Raw genomic sequence first — 18,339 nt, 5'->3', positions numbered from 1 at the left:
GTTTGTGTGAAATCCAACTACAATATCTGGACTGCATCTTTGCCCTTGTGACCCCCATCACGCACACACACACACACACACACACACACACACACGCTGCTGTCCATTTGTACTTTTGGCATCCAACCTTCATCCGATTTGTGTTTCCATTTCTTTGTGTACTGAGCCATGTACAATTCTCTAAATTAGACTTCTATTGATCATGCTTCAGTAACTGAAGTGCACCTCAGTTCAAGGCCATTCATAATAATACTAAGTAGTCCAGGCACAATGGGTATTTCAAGAGAATCACTTCTATATTCACTTATCACTTATGACTGCATTGCAAAACATATGAACTGCATTATCAAATTTGCAGATGACACAACCGTGATAGGAAGAATACAAAATAATGATGAATCTTTCTACAGACAGGATTTTATGAGGCTGATAGATTGGTGCACTGATAATAACCTTGATTTAAATGTCACTAAGACAAAGGAAATCATTGTTGATTTCAGGGCAAATGGAGGAGGGCACACCAATAGCATCATTGGTGCTGATGTAGAAATAGTGGACTGCTTCACATTCTTAGGGGTGCAGATATCCAGAGACTTCAAATGGTCACTTAACTGTGCAGCTATTGCTAAGAAGGCACAGCAGCAGCTCTATTCTCTGAGATGTCTAAAGAAGTCTGGTGTAACCACCAAGACGCTAATTAATTTTAACAGATCTACCAGTGAGAGCCTCCTTACCGGATGCATCACTGTTTGGTATGGAAGTTGTACTGAGCAGCACCGTAGGCTTATTGTCAAGGTTGTACGAACCACACAGAAAATGATTGGAACAGTGGTTTGCACTCTCACCCTCACAGCAAGAAGGTCAATATGTGTTCATGCTGTTCATGCGGGGGGTTGCATGTTCTCTCCGTGTTTACATGGGTTTCCTCCGGGTTCCTCCCACAGTCCAAAGACATGCAAGTCAAGTGGATTGGAGACTCTAAAGCGCCCATAGGTGTGAATATGAGTGTGTTTGTCTATCTGTGTGAGTGTTTCTCTGCCTTCCACCCAATGCATGCTGGGAAAGGCTCTAGCTTCCTGTGACCTGAATAAGCGGATAAATGCATTTTGGTTAAGATCAAGTGCAGTATTTGTTCATGTCAGTTTAGTAGTATCTCATATGTCCCCTATATCATGGACCCTATTTCTTAATTGATTTTTGGAACAGGGAGTTTGTTGATAATCATCGGCCTCCTGAAGTGCCACCGAGAAAGACGCTGGATCCCTACCAGCTCCATGCTCGCTGTTCTGTGGCTCTGACCTTCCTGGAGCAGGGCAAAAAAAAAAAACAGTAAAGTATTACATTACTATTATCATTACGGCTGCATCAGCACAACCAACACTATGGTGCCTCCATAGCCGCTGTTATTGTTTACGATCTGTGTATGATTACCAGCACAAGCACCCCCAAACATCTCTTCTGAACTGATTGGTTGGCGAGGCACCATGCCTACCTTATTACAATCCTCCTATCAAACAGAGTGGCGAGGTGTGCCTCATGCCGTGACTAATCTGTCTTGTCTGCCTCGTGATGTGAATCACTCTAAAAAACACATTTCAGAGAAGAACCAGAAATCCAAGTTGGCCTTTCCTTCCCCTTCTGTCCTTCAAAAACCTGCGTCTATGAAGTGTCATAGGCAGCATCGTTAGGCCTGAACGTCCGAGGCTACAGCCCTGAATGTTTTATGAATAGCCCCGGATCTCAAAAAAAAAAAAACATTTTTTTTTTACAAAAATAAGAATAATTAAAAAATATAGCCCTGGATCTATTCATCTGTCATTCCGATCATGCATTAAAGCCCTCGAAAATGAAATTGTTGATCAAAAACGCAAACGTTTTGGGTCCTCTGTGTGTCATTCAAGCAGGAGATGTAGGTGGTGATTTTGTGTGTTTTGTGTTATGTGCCACTGGGTGCTCAGCTGTCAGCAGCAGCAGAACAACAACCACCAGCATAATAAATAAAAATCTGAAAATGTATTAATAGCTTGAATTTTCTTCTTTGTTAATATGTTTGGCAAAGGTCTTTGGTTAACAACAACAACGAAATCTTGAAGAATGTCATGTCATTAATAAGTAAATAAATTCTGAAGCTTTCCTTCCTTGACACTTGACACTCATCAAAAACCATTATGTTACTATTATGTTATTATCATAACCATTTTCTTTTCTCTTATATACGGGTGAAAGTGTGCTTTTAGATAGGCAATGCAAGGCTAAGAAGAAAAAACAAAACTGCTCCTCCTTGTTGTGGAGCCATTTGATGGATTCAGCTGCAAGACAGACAGACTTCCCCATTGCCCATTGAAAAATCCTAACATTAACAAAAAAAAAAAAACAGCTACCTGTGATGTACTTTGCATTTCTGGGTCAATTTTGTTGTTTGGTGGTGTGCTTCATCACAAAATGACTCCTGGAATGCATTGAACATTACAGATCGATGAGTCATAACAGTGTAATCTGTAATAGAGTATCTGATGGTGGAATTTTCCTTTAAGGCTCACCATTCTCTAGTAGGCAGGATGACGGACCATCTGTCTCCTGATCCCTTGGGGTCAACAAAGACAATTGCATGTTTCCACAAAACCATACCCACATGAATAGCACACCTGTAATTTAAAGGCAATAACCTGTATCAGAAGACTGACTTTCATCAGTCTAATTTCTCATATTTCTCTGTTAGATTAGTTGGGTTCGGGGAAATATATCATTTAGCCTGGTCCAGCACCAGAGGTGGGCAATATCTTCATGCAACTGATAAAAAGCAGCCTGGATAAAATATTGTACATAAAAGGCCAAATTCCCATTCCCATCATTCAAAATGTGTGAATAAACAACAGTGGATTCAACCATTTTTATTTCAATTCACAGTGGATTCGACATTTTTTATTTCAAGTTTTAATTGTCTAGCTAGCTAGTTAGTTAGCTAGTTAGTTGTAATCAATTCTATATAGTTTTGGAAGAGCTATATGCAAACGCAGTAGCCTTGACATTCCACATTCTGGATTGAGTACAGTATATGGGCTGTGTTTTTTCTAATATAAAAAAAACAACAATAAAAATAAATAAAACTTTTCTTGGTGGGTGACTAGGGGATACTAGAGAATTAGTATTTGAATACTGGCAGCTGAGCAGAAACAGCAAACAACCTACAACTTGGTTTGTGCTCAGCAGAGTTTAACAAGCAGAACAAAATACTGGAACATTGCAGGATCAAGAGAAATAGAGGAGTCAGACGATGCAGTAGCAATCTGCTTGGTGATTATTAGAGAGCAGGTTGATAGGCTGAGGTTTGACGATGGTTGTGAACTAAAGGGTAGTCCATTCATCTGCTTCTGCAGGTGAGCTGAGGAATTTTAATGACCTCACGATCCGTAAACCAGCACCATCATGCTCTTTGCAGACGTGAGGCAATATCAGACTCTTTTTTTATGCCATATACTGTGCAAGAGGGGAAACTCTCGCTCCATCATTTTCTACCCTTTTGAATGGAAATGTTGTGTTTTTACAGCAATGTTGAGGTGTATATTCATCTTCCTATAAAGTAATGTGTGTTTCCATCTATTTGTAATTGTGAGCCATGGTTATAATTGTAAACAAAAACTAAAAGTAACAATAAAACAGCCTTTCACTGAAATGAAAAAAAGTATGTTCAGTCAGGCGTGACATGATATTAAATTACATTGCTTGTAGACATTTTGAGTGAATCTTATGTGTTACATTACTGCAGTGGTTCATCTTCAGCGATGCAGTAAATTGCATAATAGTACTGTAATCAAAACATCTAATGGTTTGGTGTCTTGAAACAAGTAAGAGAATCAACAGAGAATGCACAGTAAATTGATACAATCACTGAATGTGTTTCATCTCATTTTGCAAACATTTGATGTTTTGGACACATGCAGTCCTACTTTTTGTGTCTTTCTTGCATCTTGATGGACACCATTGCATTCATTTTGCCAATATGTGCCCGTATACAGGATTTTCCAATTGTCTGAAACTCTATCACTCTCCCTCTATCTATCTATCTATCTATCTATCTATCTATCTAGCCTATATAAACATACATAAATTCAATCCAGAAATCCCAAATATCAAAGGGAATTCTCATTCTGCATAATTTCAAAAAGATCACTAGGTTGAAAATGTCTTTCTCATTGCTATTTGGATAATATGAACATTAGACTTTTGCATACTCCGTTTTGATTCAATTAGTATTATGTAGCCTATTATTTGATTGAATTATTTTGTTTGGCGGCATGATTTGAAAATGACAATTTTGTTTTAAAATGCAACAGTAGGCTGCTTTCTTACAACAGTGACTAAAAGATTCAACAAGGAATAAACCTTTTGCATGAGTTTGCATGCTAGATGTGATTTGACCAAAATCCTTCAGAATTTTAAGAGTTTTACACTTTTAAACTGTTGTGAAAAGAGAGTCAAAGCAATCATTAAAAAAAACGTATGGACTGCAAAGGTATGGACTTTCTAAGCAGATGGGTTTTGTAGTTCCGTTGATAGCGTCAGTCATCTCTCAGTCTCTGAAACTAACCCGGAAAAGAACTACATATCCCACTCGTCTTTGCGAGAGCTGACTGTAGTTTGTTGTGAACCCGAAAATCTGGTAGGTGAATTTCGGTTGCAATTTATTGCTTAGCTTCTCCGCAGCGATGAAAGAGAACCATTATGCGTTTGTTTGGATATGAGAGATGTTTCTGTAACGTTGCCTACAGAAGTTGTATGTAACATCACCCTAAATGCTGTAATGGCGGCTACAGCAGTTGTATGTAACGTCAACCTAAATGCTGTACTGGTGACTACAGCAGTTGTATGTAACGTTAACCTAAACGCCTTAACGGTGGCTACAGCAGATGTTAAAGTTACCCTAAACGCCGTAACGATGGCTACGGTAGTTGTATGTAACGTTAACTTAAACGCCTTAACTGTGGCTACAGCAGTTGTTAACATTAACCTAAACGCCTTAACGGTGGCTACAGCAGTTGTATGTAACGTTAACCTAAACGCCGTAACGGTGGTTAAAGCAGTTGTTAACGTTAACCTGAACGCCTTAACGATAGCTACAGCGGTTGCATGTAACGTTAACCTAAACGCAATGACGGTGGCTACAGCAGGTGTGTGTAACGTTAACCGAAATTCTGTAACGGTGGCTACAGCAGCTGCATGTAACGTTAATCTAAATACTGTAAAGTTGCCTACAGCCAGGGATGTAATGGAGGGTAAACCGACCTAAACTCAGTTTACCCACACTTTATCATTTCCATATTATACATCATAGCATTCAAACTGATGTAAGTTACACGAAGATAGGGTATGTTAGGCCTTGCCTTGTGTATGAGTCACCAAAACGGCGATTTCAAACAGGACTACATCAGGAGGGAAATTGGCTAAAATGTATTATTTTCCTGCTGTGTTGGTGCACCACTGCTGAATGAATGATAATGCTTACAAAACGTTGCTGTGGTGCTTGGAAAGTTTCTTGTGTTATTCCTATGGTAAGCTACTTGAGTTAGGTAACATAGGACAATCAATTTATGTGGTAATGTACCATAAGTCCTAGTCCTAAAACCCACAAGGACTATGATGCAAATACCATATAATGCACCACACGTCACAGGAAAGTGTATCCAAGGGGGGATCCCAAAATAAAAACAAAAATACTAAAGGTGACTGTACTACTGTCCATTCTCCTTTACAAAAAAAACTCTATGGTAAATTATCCCAACCCCCCAAAAAACAGAGTACTGCAAGAATACCACAGCACAAGTGTCACACAATGATCATGAGGATTTTGGGTTTTTTTGCAAGGGAGGACACACTAGTTTCATAATAAATTTGCCTCCTTAAAATCAAATGCACAAAAATAATAGTATAATTTAGCTCTGTTTCCCTCCAAAACACAAAGAGCACAGTCTTAATGTTAAAACTATCCACTGAAAAATATTTGAAATTTTAGTATTAGTTTGTTTTTAATACTTTTAAAACATGATGTCAAAATTGGCAGTTAAAGCTACATGCAACTTTTGGACTCGAGTCAGCAAAGTGTATTGTTTGTCCCGCTCTCCTCCCCCTCAGTTGGGAAAGTTGACACCCCAACACCCCAACACCGAAACAGCATCTAGCCTGAGGCAGAGGTAACCGGTGCCTGTAAACACAGGCGAAGAAGAAGAAGACCACTAACGCAGGCAATCTGCATTTAAAGTGACGCTGATGTTCCCCCGTATTTTTGAACGGGTCTTGACTGCAACACCTTTGGCTTCACTGTTCTTTCATTTCCTACTGCTGTCCTCCATTGTTGTTGTTACTATGACTTCCCTGCACTGTGGCCGCTAGCCTCATCTTGATAGCCACTACCCCGCTCACTGCTGGCTGCACCAACATGCACCCATATCGTCTCAAACATCTTTTACTTCTCTCGTCCCTTGGGTATCCTTTGGTAGGAAGCAGTCGCAGATCAGCCGGGTTGGTAAACATGAGTGTGCTATGTGCAGTTTACTGACACTGTGTTGCATGATTTCTGGGTATGAAGTCTGCAAACAGTTACCACTCGCTGTCATTTGGCACCACCAGTGTGTAAAAATTGGACAGTGCAACTTGAATACTTTTCCCACATTATTAGGGTCCACTGCTCACTTCATTATACACCCTATCCACCAAGCAGCACTTATTTCAATAAAATTTAAAGCATGAAAAAAATATGTATCATATACAGTAGGTCTATGTCTTTTACTTTGTCTGAACGGCCTCAAGATGTTGCTGCCATTCATGTATTGACATGATATCTTGAGCTCCAACAGGGGCAATGTACAAGGTTGGAGGAATGTCAGCTCATTATTTTCCTACCTTTTTCATTCTCTCTCTCTCTCTCTCTCTCTCTCTCTCGCTCTCTCTCTCTCACTCTCTCTCTCACTCTCTCTCTCTCTGACAGAAATAGAGGACTGATGGAGTTTCCTGAAGATTTTAACCAGCTTGAGCTTCTGAATACACACGGGCACCTGATCCCCCGTGGGGCAAGTAGCCTGTGGACCGCGGACGATGTAGAGGGGGACGAGGTGGAAGAGGAGGAGCGCAGTGAGGAGTGGTACCTTCAGTCGGAGGAAGCGCTCAAAGACACACCGGAGGAGCTCATTCTGTGGGCAGCGGAAAACAATCGAGTAAGTGATGAGCTAAACACAGCGGTGGCGGTTAAGGACACACTCACACTATTCCAGTTTTTTGCTGCGAAGCTAGTATTTGTCAGTCTGTCAATCTGTTGCTCGGTCAGTCGGTCCCAAAAATAAAATGCGGGTTGCAGCTTTTCACAAATTGCATGCTTGTTGGTAGAAAAAGTGTTGCCTCAACTGCTTTTTGTGCTAATAATTTGAAAAAGCAGGTCGTGCAATGCTTTTTTTTTTTCTATTACAACCAGCCGCCACTATCAGCAAACGGTACTTATGTCCAACTCTCACTTACCAGAAACTCCCCCAAGAGAACCCATTTTCTTCCATCAGAGTAACAACTACTACCAGCTTTTCTACTGGTACTACTTTTCTACTTTCTCCACTTTCATTCTGGTTGTTGTTGTCATAAACTGTCAGCCGCCTACTTACCGCCTCTTTGTTGTGATTAGTTGGCTCACAAACGTTATGTGCACTGCTTTTAAAAAGGTGAACTGTTCTCATCTCAATAAAGCACTTTGCTATAAGTATTCAATTAGTGATCCCTAAGGCAGCCTCAATTATTACAGCAGTTAGGCCTTTTAGTTTTTAGTGCCTTGACAGCTTTTCGTCAAGCAGCTGTGTGAAATAAACAAGGTTACTCAGAAATTATTCCAATGAATATTTGGCCATGAAAGGTCAAACACCATACATAAAAAAAAACACAACAAGATAAAAGATGCCGCACACAGAGCACATAAGCTCTCTCGCCATGTCTCAATTCAAACATAAAGCAAAAAATAGGCACTGCATCTTAAGTTAATTTATTCTTTTGCAAGGAATGGAAGGCTCAAATAATGCAGAAGAATTACATGCTCAATCTTTGGCTCTTTTGAATCTGTCTATTCTATTTGTTCATATTGACAATATTTCAGTACGTTTAGTCAGAGTGTTTAAGCTGCATGCAGTAATTAGTTATTACTGTCAGAGCACATGTACTTGGATGTTGTGCCTGTTTTTTATATATATAGTATAAATAATAAAGAGCAATCTGAGCCTAATGAATGTGTCGGTGAACGTCTGGCAGCTATGAATGCTGATCATCATTTAGGAATAAAAAAAAGCAATGGTGCTCCAATAACTTGTAGTGGGCTTTACACAGCACTGGAGGAATGCCCTACAGGACAGAGGGCAGTTTGTCAAATGTTGTTGAATGTACACTGCTCGCACTTACAATTACAATTTCCCATTTGGCAGACGCTTTTATCCAAAGCGACGTACACATGAGATTTTAATACAACACAAGCAAGGATCTAGTCAGGAGAGAACAATGAGAGTAAGTGCCATAAAGCTAAGTTCTAGTCCGACATAGGTGCCACGAGGCAGTGCATAGAGGCAGTACATAGACATAGACATAGAGGCAGATAAAGAATTATTATTATTATTTTTTTAATTACACAGTCCATCAGGTGAGAAGGTGTTCGCTAAAGAGCTGGGTCTTTAGCCTTTTCTTAAAGATAGGGTTGGGTATCAAGAACCTGTTCCAAGTTGGAACCGGTTCCAAATTTCCAAGAACGGTGGATTCGATAAGACGCGTGCATTTCGATTCTGCTTCTCGGTTCCTAACTTCTGCATATTTCAGTCGCGCTCCCGAGTGAACTGCAGTGAGCATTTTACAGTGCGTCTGCCAGGACCTGCTACGCGGACCTAACGTCACGTCATTTGTTACGCAGTACGTCAACAAAGCATGTGAGAAGAGACACTTCTGTTTACATCCTGGACCATGGCTGACCGCAGAAAACGCTCGAAAGTTTGGCTTTGCTTCACTAAAAAAGATAACGACACAGCAAAATGCAACACCTGCAGTAAGGCTATTTCGTGCAAGGGAGGAAGCACCTCCAATATGACGAAGCATTTCAACACGGCGTGAATCTGAAGGAATGCACTGTGTTCGATGAGTTGCGGTCTCCCAGCCACAATAACGTCCCAGATACAGCTAACAGTAGCAACGTCTCACGCTCAGGTACAAAACACAGATGAGCTGACATTCGCCTTTTATATTGAAGGTAAACGAATGATGTCTACAAATTATTCTAATATATATTTTTCTTAGATACGAGTTCAGAGAGCACCCCTCCACCTCCGGTTCATCCCCAGAGACCCCCCTCTAGTACAGAAACTCCTTTCACTTTAGCCATGAAGGGGAAGATGAGCAAGGAGAAAGTGGATGAATGTCACCGAGCGGTGACAAGATTTGTGGTGAAGGGGTTACATCCCTTTGCTACGGTTCAGTCTACTCCGTTTAGGTATGCAAAATGCATTATTGATATCTGGTTATTCACAGCAATATCCATGGACTTTAGCCTTCTTTGATATTTTCCTGTGTCATAGCACATCAGAAACAGCTGACAGAATAACTAACATTATAGTCTACAGTAAACTATGCGTCAGCTGACCCACCTATCTAAACTCAGAGAGTGAAACCAGGAAGTGCTCAGCCACAACAAAGCCTGACAACAGCCTAAGTCCAAATCTAACCCAGAAACAAAGATTCAAAGCCCTTACTGACCGACTGCTATCTCCTATGTCCCAGATCAGAGCTTGTACATCAGGAGAAGAAGCAAGCTACACATTACTAAAAGCAGACATGGAGCAGGAAAGAAAAAATAATGGAAAAGCATGGAGGCTATGGAGTTTCGTGAGGCAGAAAAATGAATTGTGAGATTAGCTCCATTTTATTCTGTTGTAGTTTACAAAACAAATGCGACGGCTTGCCCATCACAATTTCACAAGCTCTCCATCCAAATTATAATATTTGCACTTTGTAATGACATTTTAAAATTGTTGTTTACTTTCTAGCAAGCCAATACCATTACTAGAAGGATTTGTGTCTCAGAAATGAATGTTATTCTGCAGTCATACTTTGTTGCCATTGAACGTTTATTTATCACATCATAACATGGTTGCATCGAATAGTGAACCCCAATCACAATCACCCTCTTTTGTGTTGAACTGTCATTTGGGTATTCTTCCTCTAGATTGTCTCATCTTGTGTTAATATCAAAATAAGGTGACAGTTTGCATATCAAATTTCAACATGAAAAAATGAGCGGACTAATTATGCCTTTGTTATAAGGTGCTGTTGATTTCTCTAGCCCAAAATAACTTGGGATTTAGTAAATATGATCTGTTTGGTCTATGTATTTAAATTCTGTAAATATTCCTTACTGCCCTAAAGCAAGTTCAAAGACAAAAGTAGCCTACTGTGTCAGACAGTTATTATTGATTTAGCAATGTTTTGTCTCTAGCTATTGCTGCAGCTTCTTTTATGTATGGCATATGCATCCTTTATTGCAACTGTAGCCTTTTTCACAAAGGATGTATAGAATCAAGCAAACGTCTAAGAAAGGGCTTAAAAACAAGGGCATGCAGTGCCATTAAACCTAAACAACCTAACATTTTGAGCCTGTTAGAGCAGTTGAGAGAGCCTTTGCTTAAAACACATTAGGATAGCTATCACTTGCAGCAGATGGTCATCAGTCATCAGTTAATTGTAAATAAATGTATAAATAAATTAGGCTGAAGAATGATGAGGCAGCTAAAGAGTGCGACTTTGCATTTCCTAAGGCTATAAATTGCAAAGAGTTGAGAAAGAGTGAACACTTTTATACAGACTGAACCCTTGAAATGGCACTGATCTCTGAAAACTGCCTCAGTCCAGTTCAGTAGCAATTCATTTTATACACAATTGACATTGCTGCCCTGTATCTTCTTGACCAAGTGGACAAATCAAAACCACATGATTGAGTCTGAACTCGTCCCTGAACTGTTGTCAGTGCATATGGGCGACCGAGCACCTATGCTTGCTTGTGTGCAACTTGTGTGTGAGGATGTTTTTGGTTCTGGACATTTGTGTCATCTAGCCTTGCTAAATCAATCAAATTACAGACCCACTAATGCCTTCAAATTACTTAAATTAAATGACATTAATAACAAACTCCCAACCTTTCTATGTCTTTCTTTCAGCTGTCAGCGGTCCACAGGTTGCTGGCTGCGGACCCCTCGCTGGCACATTGCCGTGACGAGGACGGCTACACCCCGTTGCACCGCGCGGCGTACAGTGGCCATGTTGCCGTGGCCTCTGCCTTGCTTGCCGCTGGGTCTAAGGTCAACCCCCGCACCATCGACGGCTGGACGCCTCTTCACAGCGCCTGCCGCTGGGGCCGTGTTGCCGTGGCAACCTTTCTGCTGCAGCGCGGGGCCGAGCTCAATGCCCAGACCAACGGCGGCCTGACACCGCTCCACCTGGCTGCTGCCCACACCAGCTCCTCCCCAACAGACTCCGCCCACACACTAGAGCTCCTCCTCTCTCAGCGGCACCTGAAGGCCGGGCTCCGCAGCAGCAGCGGGGAAACGGCTAGCGAGGTGGCCAGACGTAGCGGCCCACATTACTTCCTGTTTGAGATGGTGGAAGACTGTGCCAGTGTGCTGCCCGCCTGCTGAACCAAACACACGTGCCCAGACAGACGCTCACATTCACACACGCACGTACATACACATTCTGTCTTCTTCAGTGTGCCACAATTTCATCCCCGTACTGAACAGAGCAGCAGTTTTCCTCTTTATTGTTAGATAAGGACGGAAATATTCATATATCAAAATATAAGAGCAGGACAATTTAAATTGGAGCAGGCAAAAAGAGAGCAGGTATAGAATTTCACTTTAACAAATGCTGTTTCTTGTATTTCTAATAAATAATTCAGATGGTTACCGTAAAGTCCCAAAACCACCATCCAAGACACAGAGGGCACAGGAACTTGAGTGACTGTCATATTATTTGCTGTTCATCACTAAAAGTTGTCTCGTCATGGGGAACTGTCCAGCACCTGCTCAAAGCTTTTATTGGTGATCATAATATGACCAGAATGTGAATATGCTTAGACATTCACACATGGATACCTTTATGTCTCATACCTACTTGTCTCTTTTCTTCCCTCATGATATTTACTATTGACTCTAGTATTTAGTCAGTGGCTCATATTCTCTTACAACTGACGGGGATGTTGATGGTCAAACCTGTGCATATTTTGCAATGAAACATTGTCATGAAAAATGGATGGATATGATTTGAATAAAATTTCCATTTTGTCTCATCACAAGGTGAGATGTGCACTTATTTCCATGTTAGTATTCACAGTTGCTCTGCATGATACAATTTCTTTTCAGGGAACTGACAAATAACTAATCAGCTTTGTGCCTGAACAAAGGGAAGCCATTTGAATTCTGCTATTTTTCAGACAATTTGTTGTCCACAACTTATTGTCAATACTGCCATGCCTTTTCTATGCAAGTCACCATGCAGATATTACCAATTGTCCCATAGCATTCAGGTATAAGCAATTTGACAGGCAGTGTCTATATTGTGTATGATGAGTCTTTGTCTTTCTTGGCAAAACAGTTTGATCCTGACTGCATGTGGTCGCAGACAAGAGCATTACAGCTTGTAATGTGGGTGTGGGAATGGCTCTGCACGCCTGTCTTCTATACAGGCATCACTAAGGTTTTCTGTATATTGTGTGGCACCTCAAATGTAGAATGATCACTGATGACTGGTGCCTTTGTGTGCCCCTCTTCTAGTTTTGTGATTCCCGTAGCAAAGGCTGCACAGCAGGCAGAAGCTAATTTCCTCAAGCGTTAAAGGTTCATGTTGTATCACCTGGATTTTAACTGATTTTAACTTTTAGTGAGGTGTTTCTTTTGGCAGCTGAACGATTGTTGATCTTGTTGGAGTTGGCAATGGAGGATCTGTAATGGGACAACCAACCATTGCTTCTGCTACATGTCTGACATGGCTATCTGAAGTCTGTGCTTGCCGCCATGTCACACAAACAGTACACAACAGTCACCTGACTCTTCCCCATTAACTGTCTCATGGGATTTCTAAATGAAAACTTTAAATGGTAGAGCAGTGCTTCAACTTTCTTCATTGTTCAAGCGCTGTGTTGGAAAGCCATTTTGCTGAAGTGTGCAAGTGAGCAGTACAATCAATTCCTACTAGCGCAAATGGTGCTGTTCTCACCCCAACTGACATCTAACTGCAAGTGAAAACAGAATTTACCTCCAGAGATCAATAAAGTATTGGGAGTGAAGCTTTGAGTGGAGCTGAGTCTCCTGTTAATCTCTATAGATTCCTATAGACTCCTTCATTTCAGCGTGACTGTGAGAACCAGCTCTAAAAGATTCCATTAAAAAAAAACTACCATTTAATCTGATATGTTCAATGTCTTCAGATTGAAGAACATGTGGCTCTTCGGAGTTATCAGGAATAACACCAAACTGCTGAAAGCACTGTGAGTGCACTGTTCACTCTTTAAGTGTTTTCTATGCACAACCCCTTGCGCTTCAGGACAGATTATAATCCGCAGTAGGCGGCTGCCAAAAAGACGATGTGGATCTAATTGCTCTGATAACTTCTGTCCATTGGGCATCGGCCACAAAATGGAATGGAACTATGAGATCTGTGTGTGTGTGTGTGTGTGTGCGTGCGTGCGTGCGTGCGTGTGTGCGTGCGTGTGTTAGAAGGTAACACTCAAATATGTTTCTGATAATAGGTGCATTATATATCTTGACTTAGCCATAGCTTTGGATCCCAAAAGGACTTGAGTAAATTTCACAACAAAGTGTAACTTTTCCGTCTTTGAGTTGGTCCCTGCAGTGTAGCCTAGTGAGGAATGTGCAGAAACTCACAAAAGGATTCTGCTATTGTTAAGAAGTGAGATCTGGTCTCATTAATTTGGCTACAGTGTAAGTAGGCAGTGGCAAAGTTAAATACCAGCTATCTTGTGTAATTCCTAAAAAGCTCATCTCTCGGCTGTCCTACCAGTCATGATCCACAGCAAAATCTATAGCAAGAGCAATGTTAATAAATCTATTGGCCTTAAGCCACTGTTGTTGAATTTGATCTTTTTTATTCTATGATATTTACTATTGACTGTAGTATTTAGTCAGTGGCTACATTTACATGCACAGAAAATTCTGTTTTTAGCCCAGTTAGTCAAATTAACCTGGTTTTGGGTCGCCAAATGTAAATGTCATAACTGAGAATAACCTGAGTGAACTTCTACTCAGATTATGAGAAACACAATTGAGATGCCTGGCTGCTAATATTAACTCCTTTCACTTTTGTAATTTTCTGTCTGTGCAAACTCGCACAATGTATAGGTTTGTTTTGATGTCATGTCTTTCCCTGTATTAGAAGCAACCTATTTATTTCTCAGTCAGATAGTGAGGGCGTAGCACCTTTTTCATACTGTTTTGCTGGCGGACTGTTCTGTGGGCGCGACACCACCAACGGACAGGAGTACTGGTGTATTCATGGCAACAGGGATACTCAGTCACACAGTGAACAGCTTAACCCGAATAAGACTTGAACCACAGTGGTCAATCACTTTGTCACATACTATTGATTTCAGCATTCATTTTGCTGGTTCCATGCTATGCCCAAGGAAAACTTGGTCTCCATAAATGAACATTAGCTTCTCATTGATGGCAAGGCTATTATTACTGGCCTCGGTTTACACCCACTTTCAACAATTAACCTTACACACAATCACAAGACATTGCTGCCTATGATGAAAAGCTGTTGTGAAAAACACTCTGCTCATATCAAGAGGAAAGGTAAAGGAACAGATGACTTTCAATGTTAAACCTCACCAAACCAAGACATGATGTATTTGTGAAGCCATTCATTGTGTCCGCTGTAAAATTAATCCCAAAGCTGAGCCATGAATACCAGGCCCAGCGCTGTCAGCCAGCAGCTTCTATTCAGTGTGAAGGAACAGAGTGGTGAGTCACCAGTTTGTCAACACCCTGCAGAGACACCGAAAACCTTTTTAGTGAAGGTAAAAGTAATTAAGGTCAGGCTCACAGAGCCTTCATTACAAGAAGGCAATTGAAAAGACAGAATAAAGACATCCCTAACTGAAGGATGTCTTTCTTCTGCAGGATACATTTCATATGCTCTCCTCGCTTCTCTCAGAGTTAGGGCCACAGGCAGAGATGCCGGCAGTGCGGTCCCAACTAGGCTTCTGATGCTATTGGGTCCAAGGCAGGGCCACTAACACTCAATAGTTCATGAAATTATCAGTGTTTATGAACATGTATAGTTACATTTCCATACACAATCACTTACTGGGCTTTGCTGTTCTTAACCTTCCTGCTGTGTTCAAATCCAGATTATGTTTGCATGTCAAATTTGACCCAAATTGTAACTACCTAAGAATATTTTACCTCGTAAGCAACTTACAACTCATAAACATCTGCTAAGTTGTAGTGCATACGCTTACAGCACCTCACAAAAGGCCACTTGTTTTCAATATAAAAGACACAAATTGTCTTTAATGAAGGGAAGGCGCTAGTATCTAGTTTGTGGTAATACTGTACACCAGCACTAGACCATGTTTTGTTTTCACTCAGTTGTTATATGATCATAGAAACACGCATTATATTCCTGAAAAGAAAAAGACCCATATTGGCTAATGTATGATAAAATGCAAGGAAAAATAAACATTTCCTCAAACAGCCAATGACATGAAAGTTGAATTGTACAAAAAACATGTAAGTATCAAATAAAAATATCTGCTAGGACTCTGCTAGAAAAGTCTTGCCTCCCCAGCTCCTCTAAAAATAGTCTTTTAGTGTTAATCACTGTTCCACCCTGGACCTGCAGGTGCTGCAATTCAGACTGGTCACCTATAGAGATCAATAAGTCATAGATGACTCAATGCCCCTTGTAGGAAACGGCCCATGCAGAAATTGCTCTTTTCAATTATAGCAGGGCTAATAAGTTATCGAGTTTTGCTGGCCAGTGCCATTATATTGAATCCGTCCAACTTCTATGCTTATTATATTTTCATGCCTCCAGTGTTGTTTCACTCAGCGGTAAGGCTGGAGACTATACATACTGATATTTTCTTTGTTTCCATTACACTATCATTACACACACATTCATATTTCTAAGCTATATTTAGGAAAGCATACATGCAACGACTGTAAATAACTCCACTGCAGAAACAATTAGAACTTAATCCATATGTTAGTAATCCATACTCCTTCCCCATATTTCCTACCACTACAGTCTGCTTCATGTGTTTAAATCGTCATCAGCATTGCCTAGATTCTATTTTCTTGCTTTATTGTTTTGTTGTTGTTGTTGTTTTTTTACAGTCTGTATTGCTTCTTTTATATGGGCTACTATTGTGTGCTTATATTCGATTTGTCTTTCTTCCCTGCTGAATCCTATTACTTTAAAGAAGAAGAAGAAGAAGAAGAAGACATCAATAAGTAGCTTTGCTTTGAAGTGCTGTGAGTTTCTCACCTTTTAGAGAAAATCAGCCCTATACTTTTGCCCTTTGTCTAAACTCAGGCAAACTCAGGCAAACAGAGAAATCATTCGGTGCCTTAAAATATATTATTAAAATATTCAAAGTTCGTGTTGACTCCCCGTAAATGAGTTTGTGCATATATTAGTGTGTGTTTTTTCTGTTTTTTTTTTTTTTTCATTAACAACCTGTTGATGAGTTAACATTTAATCAGTGAGACAGCTGGTGAGATGTCATTGATTCTGTACCCAAACACTCATTGCTTTTTTTCCTCCACCCATCATCATCATCATCATCATCATCATCATCATAGCTCTTCTCCAAGAATTAACATGATTGCCTCCTTCAATTTATCAACCTGCAAGACCAAGCACATTAACGACACCATGTCAGAGTAGTTAGTGCTATTTTTCAGCTAATTTAAAAATAATAAAATACATCAAAATAGTGATCACTTGATTGCTTGAGAGGGTCAGAGTATAGAGGGAATAGTCACGAGCTGATAAACAAACAGAGTTGTCTCCTGCACATGCTAATGTTAACAGGGAGTTTTGTTTTCCATGCAGGCTCTCATCTCCTTTATCGAGCCACTTATAATGTCTGTTGTGCTGAAAGTCCTTTTCTTTTTAACCGGACTGAAGACAAACGACAGCTTTTTATTTGGTGCACTAGACAATGACAGAAGGCAAAGTGTACCAAGAATTTAAATGAACAGGATCATAAGAAGGATGAGAGATGTTTTCTGGTAATGGGTGAGATTATATTTTTTGTCATCTTTTGTATATAGTCAAAAATGTGCAAGGACCTCTAAAAGTCCCCTTAACATCACCAGACTGCTTGGCATTTTGGATTTCATCTTATACATCTGTAACTACTTGGCTTACTGAGGCAGCAGTAAAATGATTAATTAAGCAACAAGCTTCTTAGTGACCTTTGCTTTGAAAAACAGAAAGTCTGCAAAGCTTCAAAATAGTACATTTCTTTACCAGTAATTCAACTCTACCAATTTAACTCTACCACAGAGTTCAACAGTTAAGAGTAAAGAGTTCAAGCAAGTAGAACATGAGGAACACACATCAGGAGACATGTGGCATATTTGTGATAATAACACACTGGACGTATTCAACCACAATGTCTCTGTTTTATCTTTTAGAGCGATGAAGCGGAGCTGCAGGTAATAAGTGTGTAGAGAAAGATCACGGCTACAAATTGTTTTTCATGTAGCAATTACATGAATACCGCAGCTACCATAATTGGTCAGCAGTTGATTGAGCAAAGGTTTTGTTCTGCATGCAAATCCTCCCCCTACACAGTGAAGGAAGACAAAGAGGGGCTTCAGGGGGGACGACAGAGTGGTGGTGATTCAGTGACACGACCTGTAGTGTAGTGTGTAGTGCATCCATTCAGAGACCATCCCTAACAAAGTGACGGCATAAAGGACTGTCTGTTTAAGGATAATTAAATACCATTAGGGAAGGAAGAACTTTGCTGCATAGAGCTGTTTTTATATAAGACAGACTAATGCTACAGTGAGCTTATTGCCCCCCGCACAGTGAAATTGGGGGTGGGGGTGGGGTGTGTATACATCTGGCTGTGTCCATCCATCCGTCAAACGTGAAATCTCACGGTGATGTTTCAGTCGCCGCTGGTCCGTTGACGAAACTTGGAGGGATGGTGGTGATGTAGCATTGAAAAACATGACACTGAGGTCAACATTTCAAACTCTGAAAAGCCAAACTCCCACACCATAAGTCAGACTGACATGAAAC

The 18,339-nt window shown here is 40.5% G+C and overlaps 1 protein-coding gene across 1 annotated transcript; it reads left to right on the top strand.

Annotated features, from left to right (window-relative positions):
- Positions 1–4,807: 4,807 nt before the first annotated feature.
- On the top strand, positions 4,808–12,334 carry ankrd49 (ankyrin repeat domain 49). The gene is made up of 3 exons (XM_071911418.2): positions 4,808–4,819; positions 6,983–7,208; positions 11,217–12,334. The coding sequence occupies exons 2-3, from the start codon at positions 6,996–6,998 to the stop codon at positions 11,691–11,693; spliced, it is 690 nt and encodes a 229-aa protein (XP_071767519.2). The 5' UTR covers positions 4,808–4,819; positions 6,983–6,995; the 3' UTR covers positions 11,694–12,334.
- The last annotated feature ends 6,005 nt before the right edge of the window (positions 12,335–18,339 follow it).

The sequence above is a fragment of the Centroberyx gerrardi genome, chromosome 3 (assembly GCF_048128805.1).
Source record: "Centroberyx gerrardi isolate f3 chromosome 3, fCenGer3.hap1.cur.20231027, whole genome shotgun sequence".
Lineage (NCBI taxonomy): Eukaryota > Metazoa > Chordata > Actinopteri > Beryciformes > Berycidae > Centroberyx > Centroberyx gerrardi.
Note: the sequence above shows the minus strand (reverse complement) of the source record. Positions and strands in the feature narration are given on the sequence as shown.